Source organism: Panthera onca, chromosome C2 (assembly GCF_046562875.1).
Source record: "Panthera onca isolate mPanOnc1 chromosome C2, mPanOnc1 haplotype 2, whole genome shotgun sequence".
NCBI classification, from domain to species: Eukaryota; Metazoa; Chordata; class Mammalia; order Carnivora; family Felidae; genus Panthera; species Panthera onca.
The window spans coordinates 112,575,007-112,593,514 of NC_138347.1; the positions used below are offsets into that span (position 1 = coordinate 112,575,007).

General features: G+C 36.7%; 1 protein-coding gene across 1 annotated transcript in view; it reads right to left on the minus strand.

Moving 5' to 3' along the window:
- Nucleotides 1-11,627: 11,627 nt before the first annotated feature.
- The window catches only part of AADACL2 (arylacetamide deacetylase like 2), a 40,136-nt gene continuing 33,255 nt past the window's right edge, over nt 11,628-18,508 (minus strand). The window contains exon 5 of the mRNA XM_078452627.1: nt 11,628-12,330. Coding sequence (XP_078308753.1) covers nt 11,728-12,330 — 603 coding nt within the window. The 3' untranslated portion in view covers nt 11,628-11,727. The remainder of the gene's footprint in view (nt 12,331-18,508) is intronic.

Genomic DNA, 18,508 nt, shown 5'->3' on the forward strand with positions numbered 1-18,508 from the left:
AGAGACCCATCACCAGTAAGGAAATTAAATTAGTAATCAAAAATCTGCCAAAAAACAAGAGTCCAAGGCCAGATGGCTTTCCAGGGGAATTCTACCAAACATTTAAGGAAGAGTTAACACCTATTCTCTTGAAGCTATTCCAAAAAATAGAAATGGAAGGGAAACTTCCAAACTCTTTCTATGAAGACAGCATTACCTTGAATCCAAAACCAGACAGAGACCACACTAAAAAGGAGAACTATAGACCAATTCCTCTGATGAACATGGATGCAAAAATCCTCAACAAGATATTAACCAACCGGATCCAACAAAACATTAAAAAAATTATTCACCACGACCAAGCGGATTATACCTGGGATGCAGGGCTGCTTCAATATCTGCAAAACAATTAACATGATTCATCACATCAATAAAAGAAAGGACAAGAACCATATGATCCACTCAATAGATGCAGAGAAAGCATTTGACAAAATACAGCATCCTTTCTTGATAAAAACCCTCAAGAAAGTAGGGATGGAAAGAGCATACCTCAATATCCTAAAGGCCATATATGAACGACCCAACGCTAATATCTTCCTCAGTGGGGAAAAACTGATAGCTTTCCCCCAAAGGTCAGGAATAAGACAGGGATGTCCACTCTTGCCACTGTTACTCAACATAGGATTGGAAGTCTTAGCCTCTGCAATCAGAAAACACAAAGAAATAAAAGGCATCCAAATTGACCAGAAGGAGGCCAAACTTTCACTCTTCTCAGAAGACATGACTATATGGAAAACCCAAAAGATTCCACCAAAAAACTGCTAGAACTGATTCATGAATTCAGCAAAGTTGCAGGGTATAAAATCAATGCACAGATATCGGTTGCATTACTATACACCAACAATGAAGTGACAGAAAGAGAAATCAAGGAATCGATCCCATTTACAGTTGCACAAAAAACCATAAAATACCTAGGAATAAATATAACCAACGAGGTGAAAAAATCTATACACTGAACACTATAGAAAGTTTATGAAAGAAATTGAAGAAGACACAAAAAAAATGGAAAAAGAGGGGCGCCTGGGTGGCTCAGTCAGTTGAGCGTCCGACTTCAGCTCAGGTCACGATCTCACGGTTCGTGATTTCGAGCCCCGCGTCAGGCTCTGGGCTGATGGCTCAGAGCCTGGAGCCTGCTTCCGATTCTGTGTCTCCCTCTCTCTCAGCCCCTCCCCCATTCATGCTCTGTCTCTCTCTGTCTCAAAAATAAATAAACATTAAAAAAAAATTTAAAAAAAATGGAAAAAGATTCCATGCTCCTAGATTGGAAAAACAAATATTGTTAAAATGTCAATACTACCCAAAGCAATCTACATATTCAATGCAATCCCTATCAAAGTAACAGCAGCATTCTTCACAGAGCTGGAACAAATAATCCTAAAATTTGTATGGAACCAGAAAAGACCCCGAATAGCCAAAGCAATCTTGAAAAAGAAAACCAAAGCAGGAGGCATCACAATCCCAGACTTCAAGCTATACTACAAAGTGGTAGTTATCAAGACGGTATGATACTGGCATAAGAAGAGACACTCAGATCAATGGAACAGAATAGAGAACCCAGAAATGAACCCACAAAGGTATGGCCAACTAATCTTTGACAAAGCAGGAAAGAATATCCAATGGAATAAAGACAGTCTCTTCAGCAAGTGGGACTGGGAAAACTGGACAGAGACATGCAGAAGAATGCACCTGGACCACTTTCTTACACCATATACAAAAATAAACTCAAAATGGATGAAATACCTAAATGTAAGATAGGAAGCCATCAAAATCCTTGAGGAGAAAGCAGGCAAAAACCTCTTTGATCTTGGCCACAGCAACTTCTTTCTCAACACGTCTCCAGAAACAAGGGAAACAAAAGCAAAAATGAACTATTGGGATCTCATCAAAATAAAAAGCTTCTGCACAGTGAAGGAAACAATCAGCAAAACTAAAAGGCAACCAACAGAATGGGAGAAGATATTTGCTAATGACATATCAGATAAAGGGTTAGTATCCAAAATCTATAAAGAACTGATCAAACTCAACACCCAAAAAACAAATAATCCAGTGAAGAAATGGGCAAAAGACAGGAATAGACACTTCTGCAAAGAAGACATCCAGGTGGCCAACTGACACATGAATAAATGCTCTACATCACTCATCATCAGGGAAATACAAATCAAAACCACAATGAGATACCATCTTACACCTGTCAGAATGGCTAACATTAACAACTCAGGCAACAACAGATGTTGGCAAGGATGCAGAGAAAGAGGATCTCTTTTTCATTGTTGGTGGCAATGCAAGCTGGTGCAGTCACTCTGGAAAACAGTATGGAGGTTCCTCAAAAAACTATAAATAGAACTACCCTACAACCCAGCAATTGCACTACTAGGCATTTATCCATGGGATACTGGTGTGCTGTTTTGAAGGGACACATGCACCCCTGTGTTTATAGCAGCACTATCAACAATAGCCAAAGTATGGAAAGAGCCCAAATGTCCATTGATGGATGAATGGATAAAGAATGGTATGTATACACATACACACACACACACACACACACACACACACACACACACAATGGAGTATTACTCGGCAATCAAAAAGAACGAAATCTTGCCATTTGCAACTACGTGGATGGAACTGGAGGGATTATGCTAAGTGAAATTAGAGAAAAACAAAAAATCATATGACTTCACTCATATGAGGACTTTATATAGAGACAAAGCAGATGAACGTAAGGGAAGGGAAACAAAAATAATATAAAAACAGGGAGGGGGACAAAACAGAAGAGACTCATAAATATGGAGAACAAACTGAGGGTTACTGGAGGGGTTGTGGGAGGGGGGATGTGCTAAATGGGTAAGGGGCACTAAGGAATCTACTCCTGAAATCACTGTTGCACTATATGCTAACTAATTTGGATGTAAATTTAAAAAAATAAAAAATTAAATAAATAAATAAATAAATAAATAATATATATATATATAAAATAAAAATAAATAAATAAAATATATAAAGATCAATAATAAAATATTGAATATGTTCCTATATACAATAACAAAAATGAGAAAATAAAATTAAAACATCAGGACCATTCGTAATAGCAACAAAAACCATTAAATTCCCATAATTAAATCTAACAAAATATTTTTAAGACTGTGACACTGAAAATCCTGTCAAGAGAAATTAGAAAAGACTTAATTCAATTGAGAGATACAGCATGTTCGTGGTTGAAAATGTACTAATTTTAATTTACCAATTCTCCCAAAGATTCAACAATATCTGACTGAAAAATTTCAAAAAAAATTTTTTTTGGGAAAAACCTGACAAGCAGATTGTAATTTTTTTTAATGCAAAGAGCATAGAATAGTTGAGACAATTTTTAAACAGAACCAAGTGGGAGAATTTACCAAACCAGACTTCAAATTTAGTATAAAAATCAGTGAACATGAGTAGAAATAGAAAGTATTTAAAATTAAGTACACAGGGGAGGAAACATGGAAAAATGAAGGGTTCTGTAATCTCTGGGAAAATATCAAGCAACTAAATATGTGTAATTGTGTGGGAAATGCAGGAGAGAAGCATCAAAGGAAAAGACTTCAAAAGGGAAGGACTGGAGAAGGTGCAAGGCCTTAGGACATGTTTACATAGTTGAACGTGGCTGCAGCTCATAAGGAATGCCTAGAGCCATTAACATTGTCCAGGGCTGGATCCTCCTTCACACCTGACCCTTCCTAGTGTTATAGAACCAATTAACTCGAAATTCAACCTTGAAAAGCTAAACCATTAGATTGATTAACATATTTGCTTAGCTAATTGTATGCACATAGTCTTTAGCAATTATCCTAATAAAAAGAAGCTTCATTCTGGAGTCGGGCACCTATGAGGACCTTCATTTGAATGCACTTTGTGGACTCATCTTTTGCAACTCCGGCCATACTCCCTGCAACATAATTGGGAGTTCCAGAAAGAAGTAGCAGATATATTGTTGGGGCAGGAGGAGAAGGGATAAATTATATGAAGGTAAAAGGGGCAAAATTTTTCTAAATCTAAAGAAAACTATGAATTCAAAGATCCAAGAAATTCGATAAATCCCAAGAGAATAAAAATATAAATCACAACAAGTCACATTTTTTTTTATTTGAGAGAGACAGAGACATGTGAGTGTGGGAGGGGCAGAGAGAGGGGGGTAGAGAGAGAGAATCCCAAGCAATGTGAGGCTTGAACTCAGGAAACCACAAGATCCTGACCTGAGTGGAAACCAAGAGTCAGACACTTAACTGACAGGCACCAAGGCGCCCCACAGCAAGTCATATTTTATTCAAAATGCTGAAAAGCAGTAATTAGAAACAAGTTTTCAAACTATCCAGAGATAAAAGAAATATTACATACAAAAGGATAAGATTGACCACAGACTTCTCATTATAACATTTGTAAGAAGAGATCAACATCTTTAAAGTTCTGAAGAAAAATCATACTATAATCTTACTCAAAGTTAAAATATTTTCTTAAACTCAAGCAAAATAAAATATTATTCAAGAAACAGAAGCTTGAGAGAAATCACTGCAAGCAAACATACACTACAAAAAATGATAGAAGGACCTCTTCAGAAGGAAAAAAATAAGATGATAACCCTGATTTATACAAAAGAATTAAGAGCTACAGAAAGATAATAATGTGGATCAATACAGATGTTATTTCTCATCTTAAATACGCTTAAAAAGATAATAATTTAAAAAATTATTAACATAATGTTGGGTTCATAACATAAGTAGCACTGAAATATATGGCAACAATAACCAAAAAGATGTGAGAGAAAAATGGCAGTATACCGTTGGAAAGTTCTTACCACTTCCATGAAGTAGAACGTTATTTGAAGTTAGATGTGATAACATAAACATGCATACTGTAAATTCTAAAGCAACCACTAAAAAGGATAAAACCAAGAAGTATGTCTCATAACCCAACAGAGGAGAAAACAATTAAATCATAAAAATACTGAAATAATAAAAAATAAAGAAAATAGTAAAACAAAAAAAAAGAGCAAATGTAACAAAGAGGAAACAAATAGCAAGATGATTTAATCCCATACATTGAAGTCTCCAAATATGTCCTATATGTATAATATCCATGTTATCAAAAAGAAATCTCTCTGACACTACATATTACACAAATGGTATCTCAGCTCTTATCTACTGACCTTCTGCAATGGTAGATGTTTGCACCAGGGCTCTATAAGAGACTAGCAATTGTCCCAAAAAGTGATACTTTGCTCCTACAGCAAGGAGATTTTGAATCCAGAACCCAAAAGACACCACCAGATGGCAGTAATTGACTTTATCTGCAAGTGTCTAGTGAACACCTCCAAAATCATGTGTGCGTGCCAGTTGATGTTCTAGACCCTGGCCAAATTCAATACTATTTCAGTGTATAAAGTTAGTAAGTTACTTATGTTGGTTAATACATTTAGCAATATCTAAATACATCTAACAATATTCAAATAGCCTGCAAGGACCAAGTTTATTTCTTAGTGTTCATCCAGCAGAGACTATTTTATTCCATATATCCATGGAATGTATCCCGAGATCCTGGATCAAGTTATTCTTAGAAAATTTATTGATTAGCTTAGTTCCTGTATTTTATCTAGTTGGATTAACCATCTTCAGCTACTCATGTACACCAACATAGTGTTTGGTTTTTTCCCCAGAGTGAAATTATCCTGCTATACAACCAGAATGAACACAGAAAACAAACAAACAAAAACCTGGGGAAAAACTAGATACCCCAAAACAAGAAAATGGTTAAATAAATTGTGGTATATTCTGGTAATAAAACATTTTATACCTTGGTGAAAATGAATAAGCTTACATTCCCTGCACTATCTATGGCGAGTATATATATGATTGAGTGAAAGTCATATCTCAAAAGACTACATAACATATAATTCCATATTTGGCCCCTAAAGCAAGCAAAACTAAGCATATTGTTTAGGCCTGCTTACATATATCTAAAAAATATTTTTAATTAAAAAAAAAGAGAATTGCACACCTCCAAATCAGAATTTTAGCTGCTTCTCAGGGGAAACAGAGACTGGATAGGAAAAACATATAGGTAGATAAAACATATTGGTGATATTCAGTTGAAGTGAACACAATAGCAAATTTATGGTGTTTGTTATATTAAGACTTTCAAAAGAGAGAGAAGATAAAGAAGGAAATGAATTCACTATTGAATGGCAGAGGGAATCTGTTAATAAGTGTAAGTCACAAAGAGAGTCCATTTAAGACCTTCCATCCTTTTATAAGCTCTCCCTCACCCCAAGACCCCTGTGCTGCTCAACCAAACTATTCCCCCAGGTTCCAAGGAAAAAGAAAAAGTATTTTTAAAAACGGAGCTTCTTAAATGAGATTCTCTACATAATTAAAGTGTTACAGCTGCTAATAGAGGTCTACAGAGCAAAAATGGAGACTAGACAAAAGTGGTGGCCAGGAAGGTCTTGTAAGTAGAGGAGTTTGTATGAGCACAAGTCCATAGGTATGACAGTCTGATGTGACTATGGGACTTTATGGTATTTTGAGGACTAGACTGTGAAAGGCAGAAGGGATTCTGCAAAATACAAGCTGAAGACTTCATCAGATGGATCATTTAGCTAAATGGCAATTGACCTTGCTTCTATTCTAATGTATGCATTAGAAATTATCATGTATGTTATAAATTCCCTTCTAAGACCAGCTTTACCTGCATCCCACAAGTCATGTGTTTTCATTATCATTCAATTCAAAACATGTTCTAATTTGTATAATGAGTTAGTTTTTAACTCTGAGTTATTTAGTAATACATTTATTACTTTCAAACAGATGGGGATTTTTAAATTATCATGTTGTTATTCTAGCCTAATTTCACTAGAGTCTGAGAATATGCTTTACCTGGTTTCTATCATTTTAAATTTGACAATAATTGCTTAATGGCCAAGAATATTTTTAATGTTCAAAGTATACTTGAAAAGAATGTATTATGACATTATTTGCTATTGAGTTCAATATTTGTAAATTAAATCATTTTTATTAATTATGTTGTTGAAATCTTGTATACTTATCAATTTGGGTCTGTTTTTTTTTTTTTTTCTAATAGTTACTCAAAAAAAAAAGAATTCAAATATTCCACTATGGGTCCTTAATTTTTGAAAATCCCCAAATCTCCCCCAGGAGAATCCACACAGAAATTTGGGTAAGAAAACCAAAAATCTATGGACAGCATTATATGAAGTAAAACATGAGCCAGAATATAAAGTATCCTACAAACCTCTAAGTATGAATGGTAAGAACAATTCACCAACACCTACAAGGCCTGTGCAGCATCAGTGCCTGTACAAGAGATAGCACAGGGGAGCAACAAAGCATTTGATACACTAAGATTTTAACATGTATTCACCAGAAATCTTAGTAAAATTTAGAAAACAGTTGAAACTCTCAGGGATTTGTGCACCCTATTAGTTGGTGAATACAAGCCATTTGCAATTACATCTGAAGGGGCTGGGATAGTGTAGACCCTACCATCCCTCAACATAAACCAATTAAAGCCTCTTCCGGCACAGAGCTCCACACTGACTAAGCTGCTGGGAATAGAATCCAAAGTAACCAGGACAGGGGAAAAGACAATACAGATTAAATGGCCAGAACAAAATGTAGTATTTCACAATAATAACAAAAGAGGGAACTCAAGAGTCATAAAGTGAGAAAATCTGTAAAACCATGCCTTCCCCATACCTTCTAGAAGTTAAGATAATTAGTTTCATGTAAAAATGAGCATCAGAAAATGATTGTAGTTATATATCACTCAGAATTAATAAGAGCAATTTGTAAGAGCAAACATAATAAGAAGCAGAATAAACTCTATACAGACAATGAGAACATAAACAGAAAAACTTGCCCACAAAGCAAAGGAAAACTATATCCTAATGTTTTATAATTATCTGAAGTTATTAACACAATGATCTATAATGTGAAAGAGAAACATAATCCAGAATTATCAAAACTCAAAAATTAATTAATAACACCCAAGAAATAATTCAGAAAACAAAACAAAACACTGTTTCAAAAATGAAGATTAGACCAGAATCAACACAAAGGAAAATAAATACAGAAAATGTCAGAGGGAAAAACAGCCTTAAATTAGGAAAAAGTTTAAAGTAAAAAGGAATTTAATGGCTCCCATATGATTCCATTTATATGATAATCCAGGAAAGGTAAACTCACAGAGACAGAAAACAGAACAGTAGTTGGCAGGGGCTATGGGAAACAGGAGGAAACACAGAACAGAGCTGTTCCGTGTCTTTGCTGTAGAAAAATTTACATGATACTATGCCTTTGTCAAAACATATAGGCCTATACCTCAAATGTAAAAAAAAGTGAGTGCAAAGTAGAGATTAAGAACAAGATTAAAATGATTTTAAAATCTACAAATAATGAACAGAGGGAAAGAATATCTAACATAGATATGATAAAATTTCCCAGAGAAGAAAAACCAAAACAAGGAAATGGAACAATTACTAAAAATTATTATTCAAGATGTCACTGAAAGTTTTTAAAGAATTACTTGAACTTAGATATTAATGAGGTAAATGGCATACCTGGGGAAAAAATCAAACCAGAAATATCAACACTGATTCATAATTTAGTAAAAATTATTTGTCTTTAAAGAAAAACAAAAAAGAATTTTTTACACATTAATGAAAACAGGACCAAATAACTTCTAGAGGAAAGGTCTTCAGATAATGTGTAACTATTTTCATACCAAAAGGAAATACTTATTTATGTATATGTGTGTGTATGTACATATGTACATGAAATGCTCTGAATATATCTTGTCAAGTCCATCTGGTCCAGGGTATCATTCAAAGCCCTTGTTTCCTTGTTGATCATCTGCTTAGATGATTGTCCATTGCTGTAAGTTTGTTATTAATTGATGTACACGCTTGGCTGCTCTCAAGTTAGGGGCATAAATATTTACAATTGTTATATCTTCTTGCTGGATAGATCCCCTAATTATATATTGTAGCCTTCTTCATCTCATATTATAGTCTTTGGTTTAAAATCTCATTTGATATTAGTATGGCTACTGCAGCTGTCTTTTGATGTCCATTAGCCTGATAAATGGTGTTCCACCCTGACCTTCAATCTGGAGGTGTCTTTGGGTCTAAAATGAGTCTCTTGTAAGTAGCATAACTGTGGGTCATGATTTTTTATCCATTCTGATGCCCTATGTCTTTTAAATGGAGGATTTAGTCCATTTACATTCAGAGTAATTATTGATAGATATGAATTTAGTGCCCTTGTACCACCTGTAAAGTCACTGTTCCTGTAGATGGTCTCTGTTTCTTTCTTGTTTCTTTTGGTATCTTTCCCACTCAACGGTCCCCTTTAATAATTCTTGCAGAGCTGGTTTAGTGTTCATAAAGTCCTTTAGTTTTTGCTTGTCTTGGAAACTCTCTCTCTCCTTCTATTCTGAATAACAGCCTTGCTGGGTGGAATTCTTGGCTGCATATTTTTCCCATTGAGCACATTATATGTATCATGCTACTCCCTTATGGCCTGCCAGGTTTCTGTGGACAGGTCTGCTGCTAACCTTATGTGCCTACTCTTGTAGCTTAAGGACATTTTGTCCCCAGCTGCTTTCAGAATTCTTTTCTGAAATTCTTTTCTGTCAGACCTGTGCTAGTACAGATGCACCTGTAGGGAACAGCAGGGTGAGGTTTGTTGTAAGTAGTTCCAGCCTCCACTGGCGGCACTGTTTTGGTTGGTGAAGTCCCACCAGGTACTGGGTGGGGGAAGATGGCATCACCCCATTCTCCTTTCCTGGCTAGGGGAGCTGCTGCCCACCTCTGTTCAGTTAGACTTCACAGACAAGCAAACCATCTCCCTTCCTATGTCCTACACTTCAATCAGATCCCTGCCTTCAACCCATTTGTGCCTAGGTTGTCAACATGCCCAGTGTCACAGCTCTCCTGTGTTTTATCTCTGGTGCATGGCTCGTATTCAAAATTACAATCTTAAAGGACAAGGTGAGCCAGAGGCCTGTACACCCCTCCAGAGGAGATCCTCACAGTGCTGTGCCTGGTCCTGTTATGTCCATGAAAATAGGCTGCACAGATGTACAGGTGCCTGGAGTTTATGGTGAGGCATAGCCAAAAGCTGGAACCAGGTTATCTGCCCTATGCACACACTTCTGTCCCCTGCTGTTGAATGGTTGCTCAAAGGCACCAGCCAGGTCTTTTGTCTGTGGAGAGGAAATATACCATCTTCCAAATGCACAGCAGGGAAGAGAAACTTTCTCTCCCACTGTGACCCAGGGGCTCCCCACAACCCACTATCCGCTGTCCACTGCTGACCTTCCACCCTCCTTTCCCCAGGAGTACTGCTGCCCTCCCAGATTGACTCCCACGAATGGTAGAGAATTCCAAAACCTCGGAATTTCAGCTCCACTGTTTGCAAATATTGCAATAATCATTTCCTCCCAATTCCCCAATGATTCTCAGAAAATCCTTTTCTTGTGCAAACCCAGTGCCATGCTCTCTCACCCTGTTTCCCTCTCCTTTCTGTAAAAAGGTCTTCCTACTCCTGTGGCACTGCAGCTTTTCTCTCCTCTAATGCACGTCTCCACACCTCTTAACCTGCCACATTCTCTCCTTCAAATTATGAAGATTGTTCTCTTAATCCTCAGATCAATTTCCTAGGTATTCAGAATGATTTGATGTGATCTAGCTATGTTTGAGGAAGGACGCAAGCCCAGGGTACCCCTACTACTCCACCATCTTAACTCTTCCCCTCGTTGAGTGCATATTTAGATGTGATTGAACTTTAACAAATTATAATGTTGATCTGTTGCCTTTTTAAAACATTTGACTGAAAATGTGAAAAAAAAAAAAAGGCCTTCTAGAAAAAAATCTAAATCCTACTCCGTGGGAATGTCACCTTACATGGGGAAAAAAAGGCAGGTGTTTGCAAATGCAATTAAGGATTTTGAGATGGGGAGAGGATCTTGGATCACTTCGGTGGAAACACATGTACCTTTCTAAAAGGGAGGCACAGATGAAGGCCAGTGAAGATGGAGCCGAGAAAAATTTGAAGATGCTAACCTTGAAGATAATGTGATCTGGCTACCCCAAGGAATAATGACAACCATCGGATGAAGGAGGCAAAGAGCTCCATCTAGAGCCTCCAGAGGGAGTGTGGCTCTTGCCAGCACCCTGATTTGGTGACCCTCTGAGAGAAAATATTTCTGCTGTTTTAAGCCACCAAATTTGTAGTAAAACATTACAGCAGTCATAGGAAACTAATCCAATTACCTTGTAACTTTTTCCCTTTATTTTTCCTTTGCCCACTCACTATTATAATTTCTCTGCCATCTTCTCTAACGTGTCAGTAACCATTCTTATTCTCAACTTGAATAGGTGTTGGTTTGTATTAGGACCAACATAATTATCATAAACTATAAATAAAAGGATTATATACATTTTACACATGCAGTTCTAGGAATAAGAAAAATTAACTAGCTCAAGGACATACAGTCACTTTTATAACTGATTTTAATCTCCATTCAGATAACACAAATGACATTGCTCTTTGTACCACACCTGTGATAATTTGTATATCACAAATTACAACCCATTAACTGGTGGCCCTATATATTTTATATATATTACATTTATAAATTCTTATCCAGCCAACTAATATACATGTCTTTTATCCTGAGACCTAGACGTAAGTACACTGGTGACACCATCAACGATAAAGCTCCATGGAACCCATTCTCAATATGGTCATGAGTAACTTGAACTCCAATATTTTGAAGTCTTGTGACATACATAAGTCCATCATCCCTTACACAATCATACTGACAGGTAAGAATATAGGTTGATGGCAAATTCTGTAACTGAGAATCACTGGCTAACAAGGGAGATGCTCTGATATCCATAAGTGCTGGCAATGAATAATTATGTCTTCCAAGAACTGGTTTGGTATAAACATGGTTTTTTCTATATTTCTTGGGTAAAAGAGTACTCCAGTTAACAAACTTAAACAGGTGTCTTGATTCCAGAGGCATATGTTGGTTTCTTCTGATTGCTTGGGCAAGTGTTTCATCAGTGGTTAAATATGAGCTAATGAGTTTTATGCCCAAGTCCTTTGTTAGAATTATACCACACTCATGTTCTTGGTGAGATGGCAAACAAGAATCTATTATCTGTAAGACAGGGTAAATTAAAGCTTGAAGCTTGATTTTATGCTTTATTTCAAGATCAATCTGCACCTGAAAAAAAAAAATAATGATGTCCTATAAGCAAAAATTTCAAAACTTCAGGAGGGAGAGATTTAATTTTTAAAACGTAAGCAATCATGAGATAAACAAATCTACATAAATTGATGTGATAATATATTATTTTCACAATATTTATAATGACCTTCAGTGGCATAAAAACTTGTCAAGCTCATTTCAACAGTAAAGTTTTAAAAATGTTGGTTGTGTGTGAAAAAGGGAGAGAGATAGAGACGCCCAGGTATAAAACAAATAAGTCCCAGGGATGTCATGTATAGTGTGGTTACTAGGTTAATAATCCTGTGTTGTATATTTGAATGCTATTAAAATAGTAAATCTCAAATGTTCATATCACAAGAAAAACAGTTTGTAGTTATGTGTGGTGATAAATGTTAACTTGACATATTACTATGTTGATCAAGCTGCAATATGTACATCTATCGATTATGCTGTGTACCTGAAACTAACATGATGTTGTATGTCAATTGTATATTGATTAAAAACAAATTTAAAACAGACAATGTCAGGAAGTGAGGCACTACTGGGCTGTACCCAAGAGCAATTTGAGAGACTGGGAGCAGCAGCCACAGGAATCTCAATCCCAGGTGGTGACAGAAGTAGCAGCAACCTGGCTTTGTAACCACTAATAGTACATACCTTGCTAGATTTGCTTTAGCAATTTGATGCCTTATTGTCAACTGGGTTGGCGCATCAAATGAGTTCATTACATTGGGTAAATGGGAAGAGAGAGAGAGAGAGAGAGAGAGAGAGAGACATGCATACATACATACATAGAATGAGGTTTTTGTCAAAAATCACCAATGCAAATAATCTAAATAGGATAACCCTGGAGGAAACTGACACTATAAATAAATCTGCAAGAATTATTGACTGCATGAAACCAAAGTGAATGGAAAAAATAAATATAGCTATTGAAATAATATTTTATCATAAATTTGAAAATTAAAATTAAAAATTAGCATTACAATTAAAATATTTTAAAACAGTTTAAAGTTTAAAATAATAGTATTTGGCTGTTAAGCAAGTTCCCAGCAACATACTGTAAATTTTAAGAAACATTATTTAAATGCAGAAGTACAGAGACAGAAAAGAGAAAAAAAGCCAATGGATAGGTAGCTTACCTTCTGAAAGAATGGTGATATTTGGAAAACAAAGGGATGAAATTATTTTTAAAAACCTTGTTGATATTCCATTTGACATACAAGGAGAGAATGTGGAATATGTAACATGGAGCCCTTTTTTCTTTCCAGAGGTGAAGGGGGGTGTCCTGAGGTTCACCTATGACCCTGAGAACCCTAAAGGAGAACCTGAAAATAATTTCCAAAAAGCAAGTGTCTAGGCTAGAGTGTGGCATCTGAGACAATGATATCTGGACAAATGAAAACGCCTGCTGTGACTAGAAGATGTACCTATAAGTCAACCTCTCACCAGAGTGGCTGGCTGAACTCAAAGGAGGGAATCAACTGAAATCCAAGATGTACCTCAGAAAGGGAAATAGTATCCCACCACCTCTATGATGCTCTCTGAGGGCATTAGAGGCTTCACAAGTTTAGAATGAAAATGAGCCAAGACAATGTTTCCTGACGGAAACTCTCAAATCTCTCCCAAGTGCCCTCATGTAGATAGATGATTTACTGAGCCAAAGTCTACCATCAACATCCCACTGCCAACGTCCCAAGCCTAGACAAGGAAACAAACAGCCCACATCCACAGGGAGAGGGCAAACAGAAACACACCAACCAACACCTTATCTGGCCCTAACTGTCCTTTCTGGAATGTCATATGAAATAAATTGTTTTCCCGCAAATGTGTCACTACTTACTATGTCTACGTCCTTACTATATCATTTGTTGCTTTGCCAGTCAATACCTCTTCCTATCTCTCTGTCATCCTTTGAAGCTCATTTTAAAGTTATCTCTTTGAAAATACTGGAAGGGCACCTGCTGGTCAGATCCACCAAGTTTGGCAATTTTACCCTAGTTTTAGCAACCATGTTATCAGTCTAGTATGAATCTTCTTAGATGTTTTCTATATATTTACATATATTTCTAACCAAAAATGTATGATTATGCATGTAAGTAGCTGATCAAAGTTCACTTCTCTATCTTCAAACTCTTCTAAACTTCCAAAACTCTCTAGCTCTTTCAGGTCAATGATCAATTTCCCTTTACCTTTTAAAAATGTATATAATGGATCTCTCTCCTCGATTTTGAATTCCACAAGCACTGATAATATCTAAGTTGTCATTGTATGTCTTACCAGTTCTAAGATAATAAAAGGCTAAGTATAATATTTTTTAAAAGCAGACAAATAACTAAATCAAAATTGCTGCTCAGTTTCTAATTCTAAGAGGACATTGTGTTCTCTTAGAACCAGAAACCAGAGGACATATGAAGCAATAAGAGACTTATAATGAGTAGGTCCCAACAATAACACTTAATTATTGAATTATCTATAGCATTGTTCTTTCCTTCTAGATCCACATGGACTCAAAGACAAATGGCCAGAGTGCAAGAATGCAAATAAGCATTAATACTGAACCATAAACGTTACTACTGAAAAGCCCTGAATGAACCTTCCTGTAACATAAATGTGAATATCACATTAATGGATACATATTTCTCATTCTGTGAGCAATCCATATGTACCTGGCTGCAAAAAGTGTGTAAGACATTTATCTCAGGATATTATCACTTCAAAAAGAACAAGAATGAAAATACAAAAGCAAAAAAAAAAAAAATTGAGAGAACACATCTTGCTTGTTGTGGTATCCTTGAGGTTTAAACACTGGTAACTGTTCTTAAATTGTCCACTTAAATTTTTATTATTGTTTTCAGTATAACAAAGACCTCTGGGTAACTCAGTAGAAGGTTACAGAATACATTCAAAAAAGCCCATTCTTATTTTTAATCCCTTCCAATAATTAACATTATTTCAATGAGAACACAATGGATGTGATATATTTCAACTTTTCTTTTGTACTTAAATACCATTAATTTTAAACTCATGAAATCTAAAATACAATTCTCCCATATAAACTATTCCCTCTGCTCCTCTTTTATTAAACCATGCAATTTAAATTTCTAACTGGTTTCTCAAGTTACAGGTCATGCCACTGATAGTATTGTTACCATGAGAGTAGTTTATTAACACCATGGTAAAGACTGATCTCCTCAATCTAGAAAGTTGGCAACAAAATTCGAAACCAGTTCATAAAAGGCTTCTGTATCATACTAAAAAGCTTAGAATGACATGTAGGTCAGAAGGATTTTCACTCCTGCGTTAATTTCTTTATTCACAACTAGCCCCCATTAGTTGGGAATGGTGACTGAGGGGTAGCTGATAGGAAAGACAGAGAAAAACCACTCATGACTTTATGCCCTGCCCAGAGAGCCCTATATCAGTTTACTGACTCAACTGCTTTGAAGCCCATGTATTTGCCTGTCATGAATACTTGTGCCTGACATAAAGCCTGCTGCAGACAGTCTGAAGCATTACTGAATCCTCTCCCATTCCCCAAATGCCCCAAGGCCATCTATTAGGGCAATGGTGCTTTCCTAGAGAATGGCCGGTTCTTCTTGCCTAGCGCATACATTACTGTTCCTGCATTGAGTCCCTCGTTATCCACAGCCCAGCTCAAACCAGTCACTGGTTTGCAAAGGTCCTTACCATCTAGCCCCCTGGTTTAGATGTGTATTATTTAAAGTTCTGCACATCCACAGCAACTTATCCTGTGCTTGTCATCCATAGAAAGATAGATGTATGTAAAATATTAGTTATATATGGAGTTCCCACATCACTACTGATAATCCTGTTCATCAAACTTAGCAGATCTACTATTTTTTAATCCGGTGCACCCAGCTTCATAGCAATTGTGATTGCTTCCCTCACTACTCTTCCTTTTCATTGATCACCCCCACCTCGTACCACATCCAACTTCACCAACACACAGATAGCCAGTGAGTATTTGGGTGACTACGAGCCACCATGAAGGAACTCCAACACAAGAGGACTTTTGGCATCACCCTGGAGCACATGTTCCAACTTTTGTAGGAGCTGGAGAACTCCCACATGGAGCCTACTGTAGTCTGAATGTTTATATTCCTCCAAATTCATACGTTGAAAAGCTAATGTCCAAGATGGTGGTATTAGCCCATGGGGTGGTTGGGACTCCTTAACGTCCAACACTTATTTCACCAATTCCCCCACCCACCACCCCTCTGGTATCATCAGTTTGTCCTCTATGGTTAAGAGTCTATTTCTTGGTTTGCCGCTCTCTCTTTTTCCCCATGATCATTTGTTTTGATATTTAAATTCCACATGAGTGAAATCATATATACAATGGAATGTTCCTCAGCCATAGAAAAGAATGAGATCTTGCCATTTGCCACAAAGTGCCTAGAGCTAGAGAGTATTATGCTAAGATAAATACAACAAGCAACAGTATTTTTTAAAATACAAATGTGATTAAAATTTTTCTATGACTTCACGATGCCCTTGGAGAAAAAAAAAATCAAAAGAGGCATGATTTGCCCCTGCCATCCTTTCTAACATCACTATTCACCGTACTTCCACTGATGTAGTATCTATGCACTTAGTTTTTTGTTTTTGTTTTTGTTTTTTTTTTTGAACCAGGATTCCAAAAGAGACAAACAGTAACTGCATAAATAGGGAGGGGACAGAATGAATCCGTTCAACTCTTCTCAGCAAGTCGCAAAAACAACTTGATTCCAAGGTGAATAATCAGTTATGGTTCAATTCAGCAGCATGTAGGACCAGTGTCTTTATTTAATCTCTAAATCTTTCCCACAAAGATGTGTTGAGGATAATCTGTAACATCGTGCTGTGTTACACAAGGGGACTGATAAAGAGGCTGCCCTCAGGTAAAACAGGCAGAAGAGAGGCCAAGGTCCAACTCTGGAGTATTCTGAAGGGTGGAGGAAGAAGACAGCAAGAGTACAGGTATGATGGCAGGGTTTGGATATATAAAGATTAAAAAAAAATGATTGTCCCAGATTCCAAAATACTTAGAGTCCAGTTGGGATTGTGCACATGCAACAAATAATAGGATAATCACTGGAGTGTAACTGCTTTGAGTAGTATAGAGGAGGTTCGCCTGTAAGGGTTTCTAGTGCTTATGGAATATCCAGGTGGGGAAAACCATTTGGATACATGGGTTTTGAGCTCATGACAGTGGCATTAGTGGGAGGCATAACTTTAAGAGCCTTTAGCAGATCATTCAGAGCTGAAGTCATGAGACCAAGCAGAGAATGGGATAAAAGCCAGAAGGACCAAACGTTGAGTCCTAAGGAAAATCAGACTCAAAGGAGTGTATAGACCAAGAGTTCATCTCCCATAAAGCTGAATGGAAGAGAAGATAAGAACAGGGAGAGTGAGTATTTTAAGACAAAAGTTGGCAAGAGTTTCAAGTGATGAAAAGAAGTTAAAGAACAACAACAAAAATGCCCTTAGATATAGAAATAATGAGATCCCGGACCTACTTAGCCACAGCAAGTTGAACAAATGGCCAGGAGAGAATACAAAGTGATTAAATGAGGAAGGTATACATTAGGAGTATGTAGAAAAAGAGCTTAAAATGATGAGAGTTGAATATCTGATGTTAGGCTGTAGCAAAACAACTTTCTTACTTACCAAAGTGACCTCCACCTGTAACTCCAGAGTAAGGCAACTTTGTTGTTACTGTGTGTCAGGTAAACAGCTTTCATATGTTGAAAGGTAATAATTTCAAAGCCAGATGAATTTCAGGCTTAACTTGCACTGTTAATAAAGGTCTTTTAGTTTTACAGAACTGAGCAACCTAGCCAATCTTTTATTTAATCTAGCAAACTTACTAAGTCATTTTTTCCCTGAGATGAAGATGTAAATCCCAAGACAAGATGCTTTTCCTAGACACGTCTTCCGCTTGGCCAACACAGGGAGAGAAAGACCTACTGCTAATCGACCCATGAAAGAAGAATGGAAGAATTTCTCTTAGTCTTAATAGAGGGATAATCGGTCCAAGATCTAACAAACGATGACAAAGACCTCCTGAGACTACACAGTGGCTTCAGAAAACCATCTTGATTGTGCTGGCACAGATGGATAGAGGTTTCCAGAGAGCAATGGTGATGCAAGATTGAAATTAACGGAG